The following is a 21,383-nucleotide window of genomic DNA, read 5'->3' on the forward strand; positions in this document are numbered from 1 at the left end:
CTGGGCAGCTTAAACGACAGAAATTTATTTCTCACAGTTCAGGGGGCCAGAAGTCCAAGATCAACATGCAGACAGAGTTGGTTTCTTCTCTGACTTCTCTCTTTGGCTTGCAGATGGTCACATTCCTGCTGTGTCATCGAGTGGTCTTACCTGTGTGTACACGTCCCTGGTGCCTCATGTGTCCAAATTGCCTCCTCTTATAAGGACACCAATTGGATTGGATTGGGGCCCACTCTCATGATCTTATTTTATCCTAACCACTTTTTTTTTTTTTTTGAGATGGAGTCTTGTTCTGTCGCCCAGGCTGGAGTGCAGTGGTGTTAGCTCACTGCAACCTCCGCCTCCCAGGTTCAAGTGATTCTCCTGCATCAGCCTCCTGAGTAGATGGGATTACAGGCATGCGCCACCACTCCCGGATAATTTTCTTTGTATTTTTAGTAGAGACGGGATTTCACCATATTGGTCAGGCTGGTCTCGAACTCCTGACTTCATGATCCGTTTGCCTTGGCCTCCCAAAGTGCTGGGATTACAGGTGTGAGCCACTGCGCCTGGCCTATCCTAACCACTTCTTAAAGACCCAATCTCCAGATACAGTCATACCTGAAGTACTAGAGGTTAGGGCTTCAACATATGAATTTGGAGAAGACACATTTCAGCCCGTAACACCCAGCTTAACTGGTTTCAGCTGTGGAAGAAAGCACACATCTCTGGGGTCAGAAGGACCTGAATTTAAGTCCATTTATTTCCCAGCTATATGATCATGGGCAAGTTGTTAAACCTGTCTGAGTTTTTGCTTCCTCATTTGCAAACTGGAGTTCCTGGGTTTGTGAGAATCAAAGGAATGGTCATGTGGAAAGTTTCCCCCTTAGCCTACATATGGGAATGCTTGGACTCTTGAATACACATGGCAACTTGCTGATGGAGCCCTGGGGAAGAGAGGAGAGGAGGGAGGAGTGCTCATGGCTCCCTTTAGCCCTGCCCTAGCCTAAGGAGAAAGAAGGCCGCTATGGAGCAGATGCATTAAGGACATCTTCCCTACTCCTGTGCTGGTGGGGGGCATCACTGCGCCAGGCACAGGAAATGGATCAGGTTTTAGGCTACCTAGTATCAGGCACATAGAGACAGCCAGTACCTCTCTTTGGGTAGAGACCTCCCTTGCTACTTGAATTGAATGAGAAGTTTTGATATAGACACGGCTGGACTTTCTAACGCTTGAAAATGAGATATCTGGTTAATAGCTGAAACGAACAGCGAAAGCTATGATTCCTGCTTAAACTATAACCCAAAATCTGGGAAAGGGAGATGTGATAAAGCTCTTTTAAGAGCCCCAAACTTTCAATAAACTAGTTATCAGTACTTATTATTTCTTGTCTCATTGGTATCTTATATCCCTAATCCTTCTTCAAAGCACCAAAAATTCAGATCTTCCAACTTTTGCCACAATACAAGGGTCAAGCCAAAGCACTCTCCTGAGTTATCCCCTTTGAATAAAATCTTACATCTCACTTGATTTTTACCATTTGTCCCACAAAAAAATCCCAAACCTCTTATAAAGTGATCTTTAAAAAGCATGTTAAAATGTAATACGGACTGAAACTGAGGGCTCCAGTGCAAGTGTGAGTGGGGAGAGGCAGCAGAGGGTGGAGACAGGCAATATGAGTCAGGCTGCAGGAGGATGCAATGAGCTCAGTCTCTGCAGTTACCTGAAGAGTTAGCTGGGGCTGGAGGATTTCAGAAACCTGGACTTCTTTATAGGGTTTCATGACTGTCTTCAGGACATGTCAAATGGCTTACCCAAGAGCAAGTGATCCAAGAGGAATATAAAGGAAAATGCCTCCAGGCGTCCAGGCCACACTCAAGGAGAGAATTAAGCTTCACCACTTGAAGGAAGGAGTACCAATGAATCTGTAGACATATTTCAAAACCATCACTTTCTCCCATTCATCCCATTTTCTTGAGTCAAACTTGTGTACACCAAGGTTCTCCTTCCTTAGAGTGACTTCCTTCTCATAAGGCTCCCTAGTTCGTTATGCAAATGAATCCTAGCATCCTCTCTACCAGCTCCCCGAATTTGTAGGGGCACACAGCCTTTATCCTAGCCCAGCACACTTCCTTTTGTATGCCATCGTGGCCCAGAACAAACTTACACCGAAACTCCACTTCCCTATCCTTTTGACCATCCTGTGCCTCAGGAATGAAGCCAAACATCCATGTACACCTGCATAGAAGAAAAATGGGCCAATTTTTCTTCTTAGATACCTACAACTAAAAACATATCACCCAGTGGGTAAGCAGAGAGGTCAAATCTTAGCATGCATCACGTCACTCAGAGATGTTTTAAAACAAAGATTTTCAAGTTTCTAACTCAGAAAGTCTTGGGAGTTGGGTGCGGATTTCCATTTCTTGTGTTTCCAGATGATGCTCCTGCTGCTCGTCCATGGGCCACACTGCGAGAATCACTGGTATAAGGGTTAATTGAGTGAAATGAATGCACCTACAGTGATTGAATTATTGGGGCACATTTATCCAGGTGGCCATTTTCAGCAGGGTAATTTGGACAAACTTACAACTTCCCTGGAATATTATGTTTTGTGGCTATGTTCTTCTGGTCTCTTATCTCCTTCCTATGTTCTTCCCCTTCCATTAAATATATCCACCCTAAAAGCATATATAACCTATTTTTTCTTTTAGATTTTTGTTTATAACTGCCTTTCACTTTATTGGTACACAAATTCTGAGAACTGACGCCTTGGAGGAAGCCCTGTGGTTTGCAAATTCAAAAACACATTTTGAATTGAGGCCAACTTAAAAGCATATCTCATTACTTTTTTTTGGATTTTCTTACATGCTCCAACTTTCCATTACATTTCTCCCCTTTCCTATCAGTTTGAATCTGCAAAGTACTTGACTTAGGAACTTCACGAACTCAAAGCAACTAACACATGATAGCATCTAATACGCAAATAACCTTCTAAAGTAATTTTCTATTTTTATTCTGCTCTATTTCAGTCAGTCTGGGAGATTTCTGGAAAGAGCATGTTCTAAAAGCATTTCCATTTATATTAGTAATTGGCTCCATAAAAAGCCAATTTGTTTTACTTTTCTCTGGATCATTCTCAGCCCTATTTGTTCCAGTTGAGTCAAATTGTCAAAGAAAGTTGAATGGTTTATATTCCTGATGTACAATTTTTAACATATTTGTAAGAAAAGGAAAAAGAAAACTACACCAGCATATAACATTGTTTTTATTGATAACCTCTCTCTCCAGCCAGCTAGTAATCTATTTCTATTAAAAATGGAGTCTGGCTTTTAAAAATAATGAATGCTGGCAGGGCGCAGTGGCTTATGCCTGTAATCCCAATACTTTGGGAGGCTGAGGTGGGTGGATCGTTTGGGGCCAGGAGTTCAAGACCAGCCTGGCCAAATGGCAAAACCCCATCTCTACTAAAAATACAAAAATCAGATGGGTGTGGTGGTGCACATCTGTAGTCCCAGCTACTCAGGAGGCTTAGGCAGAAGAATCACTTGAACCCAGGAGGTGGAGACTGCAGTGAGCTGATCATGCTACTGCATTCCAGCCTGGACAACAGAGCAAGACTCTGTCTCAATAATAATAATAATAAATAATGAATGCTGTTGATAGTGGGGAAGGCTATGCCTGTATGGAAACCAGAGGTGTATGAGATATCTCCGTACCTTCCTCTCAATTTTGCTGTGAACTTAAAACTGCTCTTTAAAAAATAAAGTCTTTTAAAACATGAATGTAAAGTGTTTATTGCATAATGACTTAATGGCAGGATGAAGATATATTAAAATATCCATTGGGAAGAAATTTTCAAAGATCCCAATACCAAAGTCTTTGGTGAGCACTTTCATCCCACTGGCTGGGACTCATCAAAGCTCCCTCCTGTTGTGTTGAGTTCCGTGTTGCCACGACTCTGAGGAGAAGATTCAGATGCACACCTCAGGCACACTGCCACATGTTATTGTTGCTTAGGTGCTAGATGTCTCCCCCAAGTGGTCACTGTTCAGCGCCCTGAAGCCTGCGTCCCTGGAGAAGCCCACCTCACATCTCCTACAATTTGAGGAGCACCATCTCCCCTGCTTTCTCTTATTTATCAATCTCACTGAATCAAATCTCAGCCAATAGTCTGTCTGGTCGCCCCTTTAGCTGTTCTGTGGGAACTGTGTCTAGTGTCTTTTCTCAGATGAGCAATCTAGAGGCTCACATCTTGCTACACACAAGGTTAGCAAAGTGCATGGCACACAACGGTGACTCAGTAGAAGCTGAATGATATAGAAGAGTTATGCTCTATCTCTTTACCACTTTATCGCTGCTCCTCCTTGTACTTTGACATTGCTTGTTCTTTAGGTAATCCTCAGTTTTGTCACCTAAATATTAAGCCCAGAATTTTGCAAGAAGATCAAAATGGAAAAAATTCAAAAGTTCTCAACTTAAAAACACAGCCCCATTTATTCTCTTTTGAATCTTTTCTCTTTTAAAATTGCACTCTTCAAGATAAAACCACACCATATGCGACCCTAAAAAAGCCACTTAATTTCCCTGAGCCTCTTTCCTTACCTGGGGAATAATACCACTCCCTCCAAAAGGTTTCTGTGAAGAATGAAATAAAATTACGTGTATGAACACTCCTAAGAGTTACGTAAACTTGATTATCATTATTCCCTCAAATCTAGATCAAAACAATACCAGTAAGCAACATTGACAGTTACCTAAAACAGAACATTAGCCATTTTCTCTTCCATGTTTTCTTATTATTTTCCTGAAGTTCTCCATTCCTTGGGTCATCTCAGGGAGTGGATGGGTCAGCCAAGTCTGGGGAATCCCTGAACAGAAGAGACCATTGCCTGACTCTCCAGAGTGTGGACCCCAAGGAGAAGCCCATGCCCAACATGGCATCCAGTGGCAGCATTCCAGTGTCTGAGGGAGAAGTCCAGGCAGATGGGCCTGAGAGACCTGCAGAGATCTGTACATCCCAGCATAGCATGAGGAATGCTGCCAGAAACTTCCCATGTCCCCATGGGAAGGGGCTGAGCAGATGGCAAACTGGAAAAGTCCTGTTTGCAAAGAGTAGATCCATTAGCAAATTAGAAGTGGAGCCTCAGGATGGGAACTCCATGAGGAGAGGGGACAATTATAGTAGCTGGTCTCCAAAGATGGCCCCCAGTCAACCACACCTCCCAGGGGTCACATTCCTGTGTAGTCCCCTCCCACACTGAACCACACTTGGTCCCGTCATTTGCTGTAACCATTAGAATGCAGCAGAAGTGATACTGTGCCAGTTCCAGGCCTGGCAGCTTTTACTTTTGCCCTCATGAGAAAAACCAGGTACCCTACTGGAGAGAGACCACATGGAGGAGTACCAAGGGGCCACAGTTGTCCTGGACCAATCAGCTTAAGGCTGTCAGAAACAAATAAGAAGTCTAACAAAATCAGGTTTATTCATCCATTGCAATGAGGGAGACAGCAGCCCAGAGGAACCATGGGGCAGCTCACCAAACAAATGTAGAGTAGAGTTAGTACAGGATTTAGGGAAAAGGTGGAATTTAAATGAAGTAGATTTTTTTCTGCTTGTTTTTGAACTGAAAAATTGTTCTATAAATTGAAGTCATCAAGGAAACTCAAAAGTGACATTAAGAGTCAAACAATTCTCACACAAAGCATTTGAAGAATATATGTGCATTATATAGATGAGAAGGGGGCTCAAGAAAAATGAGTAGGGGGCAGCCGTGGTGGCTCATGCCTGTAATCCCAGAACTTTGAGAGACCAAGGCAGGTGGATCACGTGAGACCAGGAGTTTGAGACCAGCCTGGACAACATAGTGAAACCCAGTCTCTACAAAAAATACAAAAATTGTCTGGGCACGGTGGCACATGCCTGTAGTTCCAGCTACTCAGGAGGCTGATGTGGCAGGGTCACTTGAGCCTGGGAGGTGGAGGTTGCAGTGAGCTGAGATCGTGCCACTGCACTCCGGCCTGGACAACAGAGCGAGACCCAATCTCGACAAAAAAATAATAATAATAAAATAAAAGAAGGATGAGGTGGGTATAGACCAGAGGGTGAGGGATGAGGGGCATGAGGGAACCTTAGGTATGCTAGCCCGGTTACACACTGAAGCAATGGAGATCTGCTGGGAGCCGACTAATAAGAATAAGACAATACTGGCCCAGGAAGTGCCGACAGATGCAAAGCCATATACAACATTCAAAGTCTTTTAATGTCTGTCATTTTAACAAATTGAGATGCCATTTCCACAGACCATAAATTCACGTAAGTCACCATTTTAGACTATACAATTCACTGATTTTTAGTATTGAATCTGAGTGTTGATGGTCTCAAAGCAAAGCAGGCTCCATGTAAAGGTTTCAACATCAGGTCTGGACTATGACGGAAATGCCAAGGTCCTCCTGCTTCCTTGTATGTTAGAAAGCTATGGCAGATGTAGAATGTTGTGTCCAGAAAACCCTCTGCATCTGAGTTGCAAATTAAAACTGTTTCTCTGTGCCAAAGTGACTTGGCTCCTCCAGGCACGGAGTATGTCATTCTTACTTATAAAAGTTTCTAATAATCTATGATTTTAGAAAACAAAGCTTCTCACTGAATAAGAAAGGCAGCTGTTAGCCACTTATAGCTGCAGTGTGCCTCCGGATGAAAAATTTCCTCCTGTTAACTTCACATCCGGCTTTATCCATGTATTAGTCCATTCTCACACTGCTATAAAGAAATACCTGAGACTGGGTAATATATAAAGAAAAGAGGTTTAATTGGCTAGTGGTTCTGTAGGCTGTAGAGGAAGCATGGATGCTGCCATCTTCCTGGCTTCTGGGAAGGCCTAAGGAAACCTATTACGGTGAAGGGGAAGTAGACGTGTCTCACGTGGCCAGAGCAGGAGGAAGAGAGAGTGGGGGCACCACACACTTTTAAACAACCAGATTTCACGATAGTTCACTCACTCACCATCATGTGAACGGCACCAAGGGGATGGTGCTAATCCATTTATGAGAACTCTGCCCCAATGAGCCAATCACCTCCCACCATCTGCACCATGGGAGATTACAATTCAACATGAGATTTGGTGAAGACACAGATTCAAATCATGTCAATCTGCATCTGTTATTCCAGCCTGATGCCTATTTAGGCAGATTTTTTTTTTTTTTTTTTACATTCTTAGCCCAAGCTCATTTTTATTTTCTCAGAGTGAAGAAGGCAGGCAACTCAGGCCTTCCAGCCCAGTGCTGTCCTCCAGAGGATCCGGCTTTAGCTGCCATCTGCCCACAGCTGCATAAGACAGCTCAAGCAGGATAAGCCGAACCACTGAATCCAGTCAACCAACAAAATATGAGAGAATAATGTCTTGGATTTAGTCACTCTGGTTTGGGATGGTTTATTGCGTATACACGGATTAAAGAATCAGTCATTCTTGAAGAACTCTCCCCTGATGGCAGGATGGTAATAAGGCCCCTGAAAATTAGATCGTCCCCAGAGAAGAAGAAAACAAGGGAGAGGAATGAGCCTAAATTAAAGACTTACTCAAAAGAGACTTGAGTTTTAACCTCTACTGATAGAAGTCAGAAGAGTAATGGCTGTGGGGGATGCATGGGTTGGCTGGAGGGGGCATGAGGGAGCCTTCTGGATTACTGGCAATGCCCTATACCTTGATCTGGGTGGTGGTTACATAGCCACATACATATGAAAAATTCACTGAGCTGTACACTTAAATACTAAGTGGAAATGGAGTTCAGGAGCTAATTTCTATTATAGAGTAATAAAGTTCACCAATTCTGTGAAATGTACACCTGCCACAAACATAAGTGAAAACAAAGAATGGCAGACACATGAAGTAAACAAATATTTATACAGAAAAAAGTATTATTTATGAATCTAAACAGTGAGTGACCAAGATGTCAAACAGAAACATGATTAAGAACAGGGAACTTGAGAATATAAAATTATAACATTGCTGGAATACTCATTCTTGTAACTCCTATTTCAATGAGTTAAATTAGAAGTAGACTATACCCTTTTCAAGATCATCATCCCTGGAATTAGAGATGGAAGGAAGCTTTGAAATCCTCCTTCACTGGTTCTCAAACTGGGCTGCACACTGGAATCACCTGGAGAGCTTTAAAAAATACTGATGCCTGGGGCCCACTCTAGGGATTCTGATGTAATTGGTCTGAGGTGTGGCTTGGGAATCAGGATTTTTAAAAGCTCCCCGGGTGATTTCAATGTGCCGCCAGTGTTGAGAATTATGGGTCAATTTCAACCACTCTTCTCACAAATGAGAACACAGAGGCCCAGGACTGGCAAATGGTTTGCTAAATATCCATTAATTGGCTGCAGCCAATTTTCTCTGATGTGCTCTAATAGGAGGGAGCTGTGGTATGGACAATACCAAACAATGAATAATCTAAAAATAATTTATATTTGGTTCGGGAAAGCAGCACATGACTTCCTGGCTGCCGACTGGCCTGGCTAATTCAGTTGGGTCGAAATGAATGTGCTCTTTCCTGCACTGACACTGACAACCCAGCTCTGTGCTGAGATGTGGAAGGAAGGTGGCCAAATTAAACACCGGCTGCAGCCAGTTCTCCAGTGGGCAACAGACATGGTGTCAATGGCACATAGTAACAATATGGATGTAGGGACTTGTCTAACAGAGGATTCCACGATGGAGCAAAGCTAGCTTTCTCCTCATCCTATACTCTATGAGGGAGGGGGACCAGAGGCATAAAGATGGAACGAAGGAAGAGGGGCTTATGTTTTTTCAAGGAGCTATTTGGTGCCAGGTTTCATAATAAGCATTTCTATAAACAGCATATGGTCTTAGCTCTATAGAGTTAGGCATTCTGGAACCCACATTATAGAGATGAGGAAACTGAGGTTCAGAGAGGTTGTATAACCCAAAGCAGAGCCAGAATAGAAACTCCAGCTTACCACACTCAACACTTTCCGACATACCATCTGTCTGTCGAAGAGGGAGAGATGCAGATGGACTTGGGTCAGATCCTTAGATTGTTAAGTGCTGCTAAGCAAACTTCACCTCCCGATTTTTCAGTTCTAACAGTCTAAAGGCAGCAACAAAGAGACCTCCAGAAAGTACCTGTGCAGCCATGAGAATCTGTCTCCAATCACGGGAGCATAACTGACCAAGAGCCCCAGCTGCCACTCTCTGAAATCTGTCACCCACATTTATGCTAAGGCCACATTTCCCAGGCATTGTGCTGCTCCTCTCCAATGTCCAGTAGAAATATGAAGGTGGGCCTGTTCCTGGGAGGCATGGGACTCCTCTGATAAAAGTCTTGCCAAATTCTCCTCAGATGGCACCCAGCCAGGATGCTTCTGCCCATCCTTCCTACCCTCTCTCCTCACTGAAGTCTGACCTGCATTGCAGTCTGATGGCTCTCAGCCTTTTCCAGCTCTTCTGTTTTCTCTCACAGAGGCATTTCCCTTAATAAAGTCCCTCATGTATTTAATCCTACTTTGGCATCTACTTTGCAGAGGACCTGGACGACAGAAATGCCCCTAGCTAACGGTGCCCCCAACTATACACACATCACAGTGGGGAAGGCGAGGAGAGAAAAGGTCATCTGCTGACTCATCAAGGGGAAGCTGGTCTGAAATTTTTTAATAAAATTGTGGGTACATAGGTGTATAAATTTATGGAGTACACAAGATATTTTGATACAGGCATACAATACACAATAATCACATCAGTGTAAATGGGGTCCATCACCACACATATTTATCCTTCTTTGTTGTTGTTGTGACAAACGATCCAATTATACTCTTTGGGTTATTGTAAAATGTACAATTGTTGACTACAGTCATCCTGTTGTGCTGTCAAATACTAGGTCTTATTCATTCTTTTTATTTTTCTGTACCCATTAACCATCCCCACTGCCCTCTCTCCTGACTACTGTTGCCAGCCTCTGGTAACCTCTCTATGTCCATGAGTTTGATTGTTTTAACTTTTAGCTCCCACCAATAAGTGAGAACATGTGAAGTTTGTCTTTCTGTGCCTGGCTTATTTCACTTAACATAATGACCTCCAATTCCATCCATGTTGCTGCAAATGAAAGGATCTCATTCTTTTTATGGCTGAATAGTACTCCATTGTGTATATGTACCACATTTTCTTTATCCATCCATCTGCTGATGGACACTTAGGTTGTTTCCAGAACTTGGCTACTGTGAACAGTGCTACAATAAACATGGGAGTGCAGATACCGCTTCAATATACTGATTTTTCTTTTGGGTATAAGCCTAGGAGTGGGTTGCTGGATCATATTGTAGCTCTATTTTTAGTGGGTTTTTTTTTTTTTTTTTTGAGACATGGTCTTGCGCTGTCACCTAGGCTGGAGAGCAGTGGCACAGTCTCGGCTCACCATAGCCTCGACCTCTTGGGCTCAAGCAATCCCCCATCCTTAGTCTCCCGAGTAGTTGGGACTATAGGCATATACGATCATGCCTGGCTAATTTTTTATTTTTGTATTTTTGTAGAGATGGGGCTTTGCCATATTTCCCAGGCTGGTCTAAACACCTGAGCTGAAGCGATCCACCCTCCTCAGCCTCCCAAAGTGCTGACATTACAGGTGTGAGCCACTGTGCCCGGCCCTCTATTTTCAGTTTTTTGAGGAACCTCCAAACTGCTCTCCATAGTGGTTGTACTAATTTATATTCCACCAACAGTGTACAAGGGTTCCCTTTTCTCCACATCCTCTCCAGCATTTGTTATTGCCTGTCTTTTGAATAAAAGCCATTTTAACTGGGGTGAGAAAGCATCTCATTGCAGTTTTCATATGCATTTCTCTGATGACCATATTGAGCACCTTTTTATATACGTTTCCCATTTGTATGACTTATTTTGAGAAATGTCTGTTCAGATCTCTTGCCCATTTTTTAATTGTATTAGATTTTTTCCATATAGAGCTGTTTGAGCTCCTTATATATTCTGATGAGTAGTTTGCAAATATTTTCTCCCAGTCTGTGGGTTGTCTCTTCACTTTGTTTCCTTTGCTGTGCAGAAGCTTTTTAACTTGATGTGGCTCCATTTGTCTATTTTTGCTTTGGTTGCCTGTGCTTGTGGGGTATTACTTATGGTTCAATCTTGGTAGGTTGTATGTGTCTAGGAACTTATCCATTTCTTCTGGGTTTTCCAATTTCTTGTCATATAGTTGCTCATAGTAGCCTCCAATGATCCTTTGAATTTCTGTGATATCAGTTGTAATGTCTCCTTTTTCATCTCTGATTTATTTGGGTCTTCTCTTTTCCTTAATCTGGCGAAAGGATTTTATTTTTTAAAAAACTGTTCTGTTGAACTTTTGCATTGTTTTATTTCAATCACATTTATTTCTGCTCTGCTCTTTATTATTTCTTCTACTAATCTTAAGTTTGGTTTGCTCTTGCTTTGCTAAATCTTTAAGATGTATTGTTAGGTTGTTTATTTGAAGTTTCTCTATTTTTTCTTTTTTCTTTTTTTTTTTTTTTTTTTTTTTTGAGATGGAGTCTTGCTCTGTCACCCAGGCTAGAGTACAGTGGTGCAATACTGGCTCACTGCATCCTCTGCCTCCTGGGTTCAAGCAATTCTCCTGCCTCAGCCTCCTGAGTAGCTGGGATTACAGGCATGTGCCACCACACCCAGCTTTTTTCTTTTGTACTTTTAGTAGAGACAGGGTTTCACCATGTTGGCCAGGCTGGTCTTGAAGTCCTGACCTCAGGTGATCCACCCACCTCAGCCTCCCAGAATGCTGGGATTACAGGCGTGAGCCACTGCACCCAGCCAGTTTTTCTACTTTTTTGATGTAGGTACTTATAGCTATAAACTTCCCTCTTAGCACTGCTTTGCTGTATTCCATAGGTTTTGGTATGCTGTGTTTCCATTATCATGTGTTTCAATAATTTTTTCAGTTTCCTTCTTAATTTCCTCACTGACCCATTGGTTACTCAGACACATATTGTTTAATTTCCATGTGTTTGTATAGTTTCCAAAATTCCTCATTATCGATTTCCAGTTTTATTCCATTAAGATCAGGGAGGAGACTTGATATTATTTCAGTTTTTTAAAATGTTTTAAGACTTGTTTTGTGGCCTAACATATGGTCTATGCTTGAGAATAATCTATGTGCTGAGGAGAAGAATGTATATTCTGCAGCCATTGCATGAATTGTTCTATAAATATCTATTAGGTCCATCTGGTCTGCAATGCAGGTTAAGTCCAATGTTACTTTGTTTTCTGTCTGGATGATTTGTCCAATGCTGAAAGTGGGGTGTTGAAGTCTCCCACTATTATTATATTGGGGTCTATCTCTCTCTTTAACTCTATTAATATTCGCTTTATATATCTGGGTGCTCCAGTATTGGGTGCATATATAATTGTTATATCCTCTTGCTGAATTGACTCCTCTATAATTATATAATAATCTGGCCTCTTTTTACAGTTTTTGTCTTGAAGTCTATTTTGTCTGATACAGGTATAGCTACTCTTGCTCTTTTTTGATTTCCATTTGCATGGAGTATCTCTTTCCATCCCTTTATTTTGTCTATGAGTGTCTTTATAGGTGAAGTGTGTTTCTTGTAGGCAACAGATCATTGGGTCTTTTTTTCTCTTTATCCATTCAACCACTCTATGCTTTTTGATTGGAGCATTTAGTCCATTTACATTCAATATTATTATTAATAAGTAATGACTTGTTTTCTGGTTGTTTTGTGGTCTTCTCTTCCTTCTTTCCTTCTGTCCTGTCTTCCTTTTTAGCCGATGTGATTTTCTCTAGTGGTATGTTCTAATTTTTTCCTTTTTATTGTTTGTGTTATCTATCATATGTTTTTTGATTTGAGGTTACCACGAAGCTTGCAAATAATATCTTATAACCCATTTCTTTAAACTGATGACAACTTAACACTTGTATAAACAAAGAGAAAACTAATTAAAATGCTATACTTTTTACATCAGCATAGTGTGAGAAATAAAAATAAAAAATCTCTACACTTTAACTTCTTCCCTCTACTTTTTATTTTGTTTTTGTTTTAATTTATACCTTACTGAACTCTGTCTTGAAAAGTTGTTGCAGTTATTGTTTTGTTTTGAGATAGGCTCTCACTTAACGCCCAGGCTGGCTGTAGCCTCGACCTCCAGGGTGGTGACTCCCACCTCAGCCTCCTGAGTAGCTGAAAGTGCAGGCACATGCCACTACACTCAACTAATTTTTTGTATTTTTTTGTAGTGACAGGGTTTCACTATGTTGCCCAGGCTGGTCTTGAACTCTTGAGCTCAAGCAACCTGCCTACCTTGGCCTCCCAAAGTGCTGGGATTACAGGCAAGAGCCACTGTGCCTGGCCATTTTTGACTTGTCCATCATTTAGTCTTTCTACTTAAGATATGAGTTTGCACACCACAATTACAGTGTTATAATATTTTGTGTTTTTCTGTGTGTTTACTATTAACAGTGAATTCTGCAGCTTCAGATAATTTCTTATTGCTCATTAAGGTCTTTTTCTTTCAGATTGAAGAATTCCCTTTAGCATTTCTTGTAGGACAGGTCTGGTGTTGATGAAACCCCTCAGCTTTTGTCTGGGAAAGTATTTCTTCTTCATGGTTGAAGGAAATTTTTGCTGGTTATATTATTCTACAGTAAAAGTTTTTTCCTTCAGCACTTGAAATGTGTCATGTCACTCTTTTTCCTGGCCTGTAAGGTTTCCACTGAAAAGTCTGCTGTGAGACGTACTGAAGCGTCATTGTATACTGTTTCTTTTCTCTTGCTTTTAGGCTGATTTCCTTATCCTTGACCTTTGGGAGTTTAATTATTAAATGCCTTGAGGTAGCCTTTCTGCTTGGTGTTCTATAACCATCTTGTACTTGAATATTAATATCTTTCTCTAGGTTTGGGAAGCTGTTATTATCCTTTTGAATAAACTTTCTACCCTCATCTCTCTCTCTACCTACCTCCTCTTTAGGGCCAATAACTTTTTTTTTGAGATGGACTCTTGCTCTGTCACCCAGGTTGGAGTGCAGTGGCACAATCTTGGCTCACTGCAACCTCCACCTCCTGGGTTCAAGTGATTCTCCTGCCTCAGCCTCCTAAGTAGCTGGGACTACAGGCACGTGCCACCACACCTGGCCAATTTTTTTGTATTTTTTGTAGAGATGGGGTTTCACCGTGTTAGCCAGGATGGTCTCGATCTCCTGACCTCGTCATCCACCCACCTCGGCCTCCCAAAATGCTGGATGACAGGCGTGAGCCACCACGCCCAGCCTTTAAGGCCAATAACTCTTAGATTTGCCCTTTTGATGCTACTTTCTAGATCTTGTAGGCATGCTTCATTCTTTTCTTTTTTTTTGTCTGTGACCATGTATTTTCAAGTAGCTTGTCTTCAAGCTCACTAATTCTTTCTTCTGCTTCATCAATTCTGCTGTTAAGAGACTGAAACATCCTTCGGCATGTCAACTGCATTTTTCAAATCCAGAATTTCTGCTTGATTCTACTTAATCGTTTCAATCTCTTTGTTAAATTTATCTGAAAATATTCTGAATTCCTTCTCTGTGTTATTTTGAATTTCTTTGACTTTCCTCAAAACCGAGTTCCTTTTGAATTCGGTCTGAAAGTTCACATATTTCTGTCTCTTTGGGATTGGTCCCTAGTGCTTTAGTTAGTTTGGTGAGGTCATGTTTTCCTGGATGGTCTTGATGCTTGCAGATGTTCATCAGTGCATGCACACTGAAGAGTTAGGTATTGATATGGTTTGGCTGTGTCCCCACCCAAATCTCAACTTGAATTGTATCTCCCAGAATTCCCACGTGTTGTGGGAGGGACCCAGGGGGAGGTAATTGAATCATGGGGGCTGGTCTTTCCCATGCTATTCTCGTGATAGTAAGTCTCACGAGATCTGATGGGTTTATCAGGGGTTTCCACTTTTGCTTCTTCCTCATTTTCTCCTGTTGCCGCCATGTAAGAAGTGCTTTTTAACCTCCCACCATGATTCTGAGCCTCCCCAGCCATATGGAACTGTAAGTCCAATTAAACCTCTTTTTCTTCCCAGACTCGGGTATGTCTTTACAAGCAGCATGAAAATGAACTAATACAGTAACTTGGTACCAGTAGAGTGGGGCATTGCTGAAAAGATACCCGAATATGTGAAAGCAACTTTGGAACTGGCTAACAGGCAGAGAGATTGGAATGGTTTGAATGACTCAGAAGAAAACAGGAAAATGTAGGAAAGTTTGGAACTTCCTAGAGACTTGTCGAATAGCTTTATCCAAAATGCTGATAGTGATACGGACAATACAATTTAGGCTGAGGTAGTCTCAGATGGAGATGAGGAACTTGTTGGGAACTGGAGCAAAGATGACTCTTGTTATGTTTTAGCAAAGAGAGTGGCAACATTTTGCCCCTGCCCTAGAGATTTGTGGAACTTTGAATTTGAGAGAGATGATTTAGGGTATCTGGCAGAAGAAATTTCTAAGCAGCAAAGCATTCAAGAGGTTACTTGGGTGCTGTTAAAGCCATTCACTTTTATAAGGGAAGAAGAGCATAAAAGTTTGGAAACTGTGCAGCCTGACTGTGCGATAGAAAAGAAAAACCCATTTTCTGGGAAGAAATTCAAGTCGGCTACAGAAATTTGTATAAGTAGCAAGGAGACTAATGTTAATCCCCAAAACCATGGGGAAAATGTCTCCAGGCAATGTCAGAGAACTCTGCAGCAGCCCCTCCCATCACATGCCTGAAGGGCCAAGGAGGAAAAAGTAGTTTCATGGACCGGGTCCAGGATCCCCATGCTGCGTGCAGCCTACGGACTTGGTGTCCTGTGTCCCAGCGGCTCCAGCCATGGCTGAAAGGGGCCAACATACAGCTCGGGCTGTGGCTTCAGAGGGTGGAAGCCTCAAGCCTTGGCAGCTTCCACATGGTGTTCAGCCTGTGGGTACACAGAAGTCACAAGAACTGAGGTTTGGGAACCTCTGCCTAGATTTCAGAATATTCATGGAAACGCCTGGATGCCTGGGCAAAAGTTTGCTACAGGGGCAGGGCCCTCATGGAGAACCTCTGCTAGGGCAGTGCAGAAGGGAAATGTGGGGTCAGAGCCCCCACACAGAGTCCCTACTGGGGCACCACCTGGTGGAGCTGTGAGAAGTGGGCCACTGTCTTCCAGACCCCGGAACAGCAGATCCACTGACAGCTTGCACCATGTACCTGGAAAAGCTGCAGACACTCAATGCCAGCCCACAAAAACAGCAAGGAGGGAGGCTGTACCTGCAAAGCCACAGGGGCAGAGCTGCCCAAGACCATGGGAACCCACCTCTCGCATCAGCGTGACCTGGGTGTGAAACCTGGAGTCAAAGGAGATCATTTTGGAACTTTAAAATTTGATGGCCCCCTGGATTTAGGACTTGCATAGGCCCTGTAGCCCCTTTGTTTTGGCCAATTTCTCCCATTTGGAATGGCTGTATTTACCCAATGCCTCTACCCCCAGTGTATCTAGGAAGTAACTAGCTTGCTTTTGATAGGCAGAAGGGACTTACTTGACTTGTCTCAGATAAGACTTTGGACTGTGGACTTTTGGGTTAATGCTGAAATGAGTTAAGATTTTGGGGGACTCTTGGAAGGCATGATTGGTTTTGAAATGTGAGGACACTGAGATTTGGAGGGGCCGGGGACAGAATGATATGTTTTGGCTGTGTCCCCCCACAAATCTCAACTTGAATTGTATCTCCCAGAATTCCCACGTGTTTTGGAAGGGACCCCAAGGGGAGATAATTTAATCATGGGGGCTGGTCTTTCCTGTGCTATTCTCATGATAGTAAGTCTCAGGAGATCTGATGGCTTTATCAGGGGTTTCTGTTTTTGCTTCTTCCTCATTTTCTCTTGCCACCACCATGTAAGAAGTGCCTTTTGCCTCCCACCATGATTTTGAGGCCTCCCTGGCCACGTGGAACTGTAAGTCCAATTAAACCTCTTTTTCTTCCCAGTCTCCGGTATGTCTTTACTAGCACCATGAAAATGGACTAATACAGGTATCTATTGTAGTCTTCACAGTCTGAGATAGTTTGTACCTATACTTCTTGGGAAGGCTTTCCAGGCATTTGAAGGAACTTGGGTGTTGTGATCCAAGTTTTTGGCTGCTGCAGCCATACCTGCATTAGGGGGCACCCCAGGCCCAGTAATGCTGTGTAATACCCCAAGACCTTGGCGGTCTTGGATAAGATCCAGAAGAATTCTCTGAATTGCCAGGCCTAGACTCTTGTTCTCTTACTTTCTCCCAAACAAATGTAATCTTTCTGTGCTGTGCTGCCTGGAGCTGGGGGAGGGATGACACAAGCACCCCTATGTCCACCACCACTGGGACTGCACTGGGTCAGACCTGAAGCCAGCACAGCACTGGGTCTTGCTCAAGGCCCACGGTAACCACTACCTGGCTACTGTGTATATTCACTCAAGGCTCTAGGGCTCTACAATCAGCTGGACAAAGCCAGCCAGGCTTGTGCCCCTCCCTTTAGGGCAGTGAGGTCCCCTCTGCCTTGACTGGGTCCAGAGATGCCATCCGGGAACAGGATCTAGAGTCAGAAAACTTCGGAATTTACCTGGTTCACTATTTTACTGAGGCTGAGCTGGCACCCAAGTCACAAGACAAAGTCCTTCCCACACTTCCCTCCCATTTCCACAAGAAGAGTCTGTTTGTGGTCACCACCACCCCAGGCACACAGCAACTACTGCCTGGCCACTGCCAATGTTCACCCAAGGTTGAAGTCCTCTTCAGTCAGCTTGTGATGAATACTGCTAGGCCTGGGACTCTCCCTCCAGGTCACTGGGCTCCCCTCTGGCCCAGGGCAGGACTAGGAATGCCATCCAAGAGCCAAGGCCTCATACTGGGGACTCCAAGAGCCTGCTTGGTGCTCTATTCACTGTGGCTGAATTGGTACCTAAGCTCCAAGACAAAGACACCTTTACTCTTCCCTCTCCTTCTCTCAAGCAGAAGGAGTCTCCCCCAATAGCCACCACAGCTGGGAATGTGCTGGATCATACCTGAAGCCAGCACATCTGAGTCTCACCCAAGGCCCAGGATGAGTACCACCTGGCTACTACTGCTGATTATTCAGGGCCCAAGGGCTCTTTCGTCAGCAGGTGATGAATCCTGCCAGGTTTGGATCCTTTCCTTCAAGGCAGTGGTAGGGGTCTAGCCCAGGTCTGGCCCAGGTAGGTCTAGAAATGTCATCAAGGACCTAGGGCCTGGAATGGGGGCCTCAGGACTGCCTGGTGCCCTACCCTACTGTGGCTGAGCTCCAAGACAAAGTCCTCTTTACTCTTCCCTCTCCTTAGGCAGAAGGAACGAGTCTCTCCTAGAGCTGCGAGCTGCACTGCCTGGGGCAAGGGAAGGGGTGGTATAAACACTCCCTTGGCCACCCTGGCTGGTATCTCACTGGACTGTGTGCCCCTGAAGTCTACTGGCTCCAAGCCCAGCACAGCATCAAGACTTGCCCAGGAATTGAAGTCCTTGTGGCTTAGACTGTCTTTCAAGTTTATTTAGGACTCCAGAGTACTTTAGCCCTTCTGGCTAGGACTGGTCTAAATGTTCTCTCCATGGACACCAGCTGAGTTATGCCTCATGATGCTTTCTGCTGTGACACAGCAGCACTAAGTTCCAATGCAAAGTCCCACAGTTACGGCACTATCCCTCCCCTAAATGCACAGATTCTCTCCATGCCACACAACCACTGCTGGGGCATGGGGGAGGGGTGGCATCAGCAATTCAAGACTGTCTTTCCTACCCTCTTCAGTGCCTCTTTCAGTGATAGGAAGTTAAAAACAGGTACTGTGATTTCTCACCTTATTTTTGCTTCTTATGAAGGTGCTTTATTGTGTGGATAGTTAATTTGGTGTTTCTGCAAGGAGGATGATTGGTGGAGGCTCCTATTCAGCCATCTTGTGCCACCTCCTCCCTCTTTTCTGGTCTGAGATTTTGAAGGTGAAGACTACAGAGGAGCAGCTTTCTCAATATGTTTGCCTTTGTCATTGGTCTCAGTGCTATGAAGGAAGGTGGTTTAGGCAACAAGTAATTGACTGGCATTTCAACTAGCCCTGACTGGGGGTTAATTGCCAATAAGTCACTTGTTATTGCAGGTGACCACAAGCCCCAACTTGGAAATGGCAGTAGGTATTCTTTTTTGATCTTGTCATGTATTTCAACCCTGCAGCCTCAGTAACTCCTAATAGGGAGGTTTTCTTGTCATCTTTTACTCCTCCTGAAGGAGGAAAGTAGATAAATGACGTGCTGATTCTAAAACACCTAGAAGGAAAGTGGTGCATGCCCACCAATGCCATTTAGCATTGTTTTGGAAGTACTTGCCAATGCCACTAAATAGCAACAAAACAGATTAATATCTAGAAACAAATTTAACAAAAATTGTGTAAGATCAATATAATGAAAACTTTAAAATTCCACTGACAACTAGGCCTCAATGACCCTGAAAGAACTGCCCAGCACAGGGTTAGACAATTCCCAGTGATAGCAAATGATTCACCTGCTTGAGCCTTACTGACCCTGGAGAGGTCAAACAACTCGCCTTTCATACACAAGCCAACCAATCCAGAGCTCATAACCCCAACTTCCCTCTTCATGGCCCTCTTTATGGTGCTCTCACATTCTGGGAGATTATCTCCCTACCCAATCACCCCAGGCCCGCATTCAGACAGCTAGGGACAGCCTCTACACCATTCCTGAGCATATCGACATTGTTCAAATAAACAAATCCTAAACTTGTTTACCCTGCCTCACTTCTTTCTTCCTGCAGTAATCACAATAGGGTTGTAGCCCACTAGTTCTCATTCTCTTTCTACCTGAGACCTCTTCTTGGGAACTCTGAGTAATAACTATTTTTTCAATACTAACAGTCTCCTGATATGTTGGCCTTACCGAATATTTTGTTAACACACTCTATTTTAAAATACACTGTAATTAAAATATCAGATTTTTTTGCTACTAAGGTTAATATGGAAAAATCATCAAGTGAAAATAACTGCCGGGCCTGGTGGCTCATGCCTGTAATCCCAGCACTTTGGGAGGCCAAGGCGGGTGGATCACCGAGGTCAGGAGTTTGAGACTGGCCTGACCAACATGGTGAAACCTCGTTTCTACTAAAAATACAAAAATTAGCCGGGTGTGGTTGCGGGCACCTGTAATCTCAGCTACTAGGGAGGCTGAGGCAGGAGAATCACTTGAACCCAGGAGGAGGAGGTTGCAGTGAGCCGAGATTGCACCATTGCACTCCAGCCTGGGCGACAGAGGGAAACTCTGTCTCAAAATAAATAAATAAAATAACCATAAAAATTCTGAAACGCAAGAGTAATGTAGGGTGGTGTGGAGAGGGGATGGATGGAGTGGCTGATGGAGGGTAGGGAGCCAGGGATGGCACTACGAACCATTAAATGGTTTGATGAATGTAGTGGATATAAATCTCAGTCCACAACAGTGTGAAAGAAATATTTATTTTCAGTAATTCTGTCTAATTTTAATTTTGACCTTCATTTCGCCAGGGTGGAAATAAAACTTCAGTCATTTTAGGGCCTCACGCTCACCAGCCCCCCATCCCCAGCATTGCTCTAAGAACCGCTGGGCTTACTTAATACCCAGGCATCAGGGTGGACCTCTGATCCTTGGTAGTTCATCCACCCACCCTGCATCCTTGTTTAAAATTGTCTGCTATAGCTTTTGTGATATAAACCCTTCCTGGATTACTTCCTTCCCAAAACAAGACAGTGAGGGAGATGGGAATTTAGCTCACCGTGAACACTATGAGTTTGTGACGGGGTGCACCCCAGGTGCGGCAGGAGCATTCAGAGAAAGGAAGGCTTCATGGAAGAGTGGACTGTTGAGCTGGGCCTTGAAGCATATAGCCAATTCCACACGGCAAAAATGGGTGGGTGTGTACAGAGCATCACAGCAGAAACAGCACAAGCAAAGCTGGGGCTGAGGTGAAACCAGGTCTGACTTCTTGAGTCTAACTTGACTGTGCAACGGGGAGGCAATTCCTGGAAATATGGAGGGACGAGGGAAGTGAGCCTTGGGAGTGAACTACATGGCTGTAGATTAGCCACTCCACAGAGCAGGCTCCAGCAACCACTGCATAGAAGGAAAAATCACGGATCTTGCCATCTCTGCAGGTATTTCTAGGCCCTGAATCAAAATTTAAAGTGGTTCCTTCAAACTTTGAAACAGGAGATCCAGGAGTTTCTATGTGTTCCTTTCATAGCTCCCTAAATGGAAGAGTGACCATACAACCTGGATGTGCCATGGGTTCACTGGCCAGCTAGCCCCTCTTCTAAAAGAGAGGGCCCTGGAAGGGAGGGAAGATTCAAGATAATCTAGCAAAAG

General features: G+C 43.6%; 2 protein-coding genes across 3 annotated transcripts in view; both read right to left on the minus strand.

Annotated features, from left to right (window-relative positions):
- Window positions 1-20,886, minus strand: part of COLQ (collagen like tail subunit of asymmetric acetylcholinesterase) — a 104,924-nt gene extending 84,038 nt beyond the window's left edge. Inside the window, exon 1 of the mRNA XM_055381106.2 lies at window positions 20,794-20,886. Coding sequence (XP_055237081.1) covers window positions 20,794-20,845 — 52 coding nt within the window. The 5' untranslated portion in view covers window positions 20,846-20,886. The remainder of the gene's footprint in view (window positions 1-20,793) is intronic.
- The window catches only part of HACL1 (2-hydroxyacyl-CoA lyase 1), a 46,163-nt gene continuing 45,260 nt past the window's right edge, over window positions 20,481-21,383 (minus strand). Inside the window, exon 17 of one of the 2 annotated variants that reach the window (XM_055381101.2) lies at window positions 20,481-21,040. In XM_055381101.2, the coding sequence (XP_055237076.2) occupies window positions 20,846-21,040 (195 nt within the window). In that variant the 3' untranslated portion in view covers window positions 20,481-20,845. The remainder of the gene's footprint in view (window positions 21,041-21,383) is intronic. The other variant, XR_008677971.2, reaches the window with a different exon arrangement.

This window comes from Gorilla gorilla, chromosome 2, assembly GCF_029281585.2.
Source record: "Gorilla gorilla gorilla isolate KB3781 chromosome 2, NHGRI_mGorGor1-v2.1_pri, whole genome shotgun sequence".
Lineage (NCBI taxonomy): Eukaryota > Metazoa > Chordata > Mammalia > Primates > Hominidae > Gorilla > Gorilla gorilla.